Below are 3,115 nucleotides of genomic sequence, written 5' to 3' on the forward strand. Positions count from 1 at the left end.
CTTTTTTTCATTCTTTAATCTCCCTTCAATTCTTAGAGGGACCTATTTCTATTCTTCTTTATTCATCTTCTTCGCATATGAGTATAATAGTTTGGGATTTTGCTTGATATTTAATAGGGTTTTTTCTTCCAAGTCCCGTTTTTTCCTTTTCTTTTTGATTGTATAAATCTTTTGTTCTGCATTTTCTATCTTACTTTTTAGTTCTATAAATTTCCATGCATTTTTTTCTTTTGCAAGACTTTTTTCCACTTTCTGATTTTCTGGAACAAGATCCTTCTGTCTCTTGGTATGCATGACTGATGTTTACTTTTCTTCTTCGGTATATATTTATCCACTATTTTCTCTATATTTATATAATATCTCCGTATTTACCTTTATGTCATCACTTACGAAAACGTTATCCCAATCTTTGTTTAATTCTTCATTTATTTCTGGCCATTTATATTTTTACTGTAGAAGTTGTATTTTCCATATCCTTCCCACTTTTTCATTTCTTGCTTATCTCTGTTTTTTTACTTGCTTCGCCAGAGAAGAGAGGGGACCTTCGCCAAGAGAAGAGAGGGGACCTTCTCCAGAGAAGAGAGGGGACCTTCTCAGAGAAGAGAGGGGACCTTCGCCAGGGAAGATGAGGGGGAACATTCTTCAGATAAGGGGTGGGAACTTCTCCAGAGACAAGAGGGGACCTTCGCAGAGAAGCAGAGGGGGAACATTCTTCAGATAAGGGTGGGACCTTCTCCAGAGACGAGAAAGGACCTTCGCCAGAGAAGATGAAGGGGAACATTCTTTCAGATAAGGGGTGGGACCTTCTCCAGAGACGAGAGGGGAGCCTTCGCCAGAGAAAATGAGGGGAACATTCTTCAGATAAGGGGTGGGACCTTCTCAGAGACGAGAAGGGACCTTCGCCAGAGAAGATGAGGGGGAACATTCTTCAGATAAGTGGTGGGACCTTCTCCAGAGACGAGAGGGGACCTTCGCCAGAGAAGATGAGGGGAAAATTCTTCAAACAAGGGGTGGGAACTTCTCCAGAGACGAGAGGGGACTTCCCCAGAGAAGCAGAGGGGGAACATTCTTCAGATAAGGGGTGGGACCTTCTCCAGAGAAGAGAGGGGACCTTCGCCAGAGAAGCAGATGGGGAACATTCTTCAGATAAGGGGTGGGAACTTCTCCAGAGACGAGAGGGGACCTTCTCCCAGAGACGAGAGGGGACTTTCCCCAGAGAAGCAGAGGGGAACATTCTTCAGATAAGGGGTGGGAACTTCTCCAGAGAAGAGAGGGGACCTTCGCCAGAGAAGAGAGGGGACCTTCGCCAGAGAGAGAGAGGGGACCTTCCCCAGAGAAGAGAGGGGCCTTCTCCAGAGAAAGAGAGGGGACCTTCCCCAGAAGAGAGAGGGGACCTTCCCCAGAGAAGAGGAGGGGACCTTCTCCAGAGAAGAGAGGGGACCTTCCCCAGAGAAGAGAGGGGACTTTCTCCAGAGAAGAGAGGGGACTTCTCCAGAGAAGAGAGGGGACCTTCGCCAGAGAAGAGAGGGGACCTTCGCCAGAGAAGATGAGGGGGAACATTCTTCAGACAAGGGGTGGGAACTTCTTCCTTTTCCCAGAGAGAGGGGAGGGTACCTTTTCGGGGCTTCCTTTCCAGGGGATTAGAGGGGGCGGGGACCTTCCTTCCAGAGAAGAGAGGGGACCTTCTCCAGGGGAGAGGGGAGAGAGGGGACTTCGCCAGAGAAGACATGGGACCTTTGCCAGAGAAGAGAGGGGACCTTCTCCAGAGAAAAGTGGGGACCTTCTCCAGAGAAGAGACCGGGGATTCCTTCGCCAGAGATGAGAGGGGACCTTCACCAGAGAAGAGAGGGGACCTTCTCCAGAGAAGAGAGGGGACCTTCTCCAGAGAAGAGAGGGGACCTTCGCCAGAGAAGAGACGGGGACCTCTGCAGAGAAGATGAGGGGGAACATTCTTCAGATAGGAGGGTGGGAACTTCTCCAGAGACGAGAGGGGACCTTCCCCAGAGAAGAGAGGGGAACCTCCGCCAGAGAAGAGAGGGGGACCTTCTCCAGAGAAGAGAGGAGGAACCTTCTCCAGAGAAGAGAGGGGACCTTCTCCAGAGAAGAGGAGGTTACCTCCGCCCCATAGAAGAGAGGGGACTTTCTCCAGAGAAGAGAGGGGACCTTCTCCAGAGAAGAGAGGGGATCTTCTCCAGAGAAGAAAGGGGACCCTCTCCAGAGAGAGAGGGGACCTTCTCCAGAGAAGAGAGGGGACCTACTTTAGAGAAGAGAGGGGAACCTTCGCCAGAGAGAGAGGGGACCTCTCCAGAGAGAAGGGACCTTCTCCAGAGAAGAGAGGGGAACTTCTCCACAGAGAAGAGAGGGGACCTTCTCCAGAGAAGAAGAAGGGGACCTTCTCCAGAGAAGAGAGGGGACCGGTTCGCCAGAGAAGATGAGGGGAACATTCTTCAGATAAGGGGTGGGAACTTCTCCAGAGGACGAGAGGGACCTTCGCCAGAGAAGCAGAGGGGTGGGGGAACATTCTTCAGATAAGGGGTGGGACCTTCTCCAGAGACGAGAGGGGACCTTCGCCAGAGATGATGAGGGGGAACATTCTTCAGATTAGGGGAAGGAACTTCTCCAGAGAAGAGAGGGGACCTTCTTAGAGAAGAGAGGGGACCTTCGCCAGAGAAGAGAGGGGACCTTCTCCAGAGAAGAGAGGAGACCTTCTCCAGAGAAGAGAGGGAACTTCTCCAGAGAAGAGAGGGGACCTTCTTTAGAGAAGAGAGGGGACCTTCTCCAGAGAAGAGAGGGAACCTTCGCCAGAGAAGATGACAATTTCATTCTTCAGATAAGGGGTGGGATCTTCTCCAGAGACGAGAGGGGAACCTTTGCCAGAGAAGATGAGGGGGGGGAAACATTCTTCAGATAATAAGGGGTGGAACTTCTCCAGAGAAGAGAGGGGACCTTCGCCAGAGAAGATGAGGGGGAACATTCTTCAGATAAGGGTGGGACCTTCTCCAGAGACGAGAGGGGACCTTCGCCAGAGAAGATGAGGGGGGGGAACATTCTTCAGATAAGGGGTGGAACTTCTTCCCAGAGAAGAGAGGGGACCTTCGCCAGAGAAGATGAGGGG

The 3,115-nt window shown here is 50.9% G+C and overlaps 1 protein-coding gene across 1 annotated transcript; it reads left to right on the forward strand.

The window, feature by feature from the left end:
* The first annotated feature begins 911 nt into the window (after positions 1 to 911).
* LOC135195395 (filensin-like) lies at positions 912 to 1,550 on the forward strand. Its single transcript, XM_064221651.1, has one exon. The coding sequence runs from the start codon at positions 912 to 914 to the stop codon at positions 1,548 to 1,550; it is 639 nt and encodes a 212-aa protein (XP_064077721.1).
* The last annotated feature ends 1,565 nt before the right edge of the window (positions 1,551 to 3,115 follow it).

Source organism: Macrobrachium nipponense, chromosome 16, assembly GCF_015104395.2.
Source record: "Macrobrachium nipponense isolate FS-2020 chromosome 16, ASM1510439v2, whole genome shotgun sequence".
In the NCBI taxonomy this organism is placed as follows: Eukaryota; Metazoa; Arthropoda; class Malacostraca; order Decapoda; family Palaemonidae; genus Macrobrachium; species Macrobrachium nipponense.

What these genes read in the sequence shown, in the direction of transcription:
- LOC135195395 (XM_064221651.1), top strand. Translation starts at nt 912, where the DNA reads ATGAGGGGGAACATTCTTCAGATAAGTGGTGGGACCTTCTCCAGAGAC.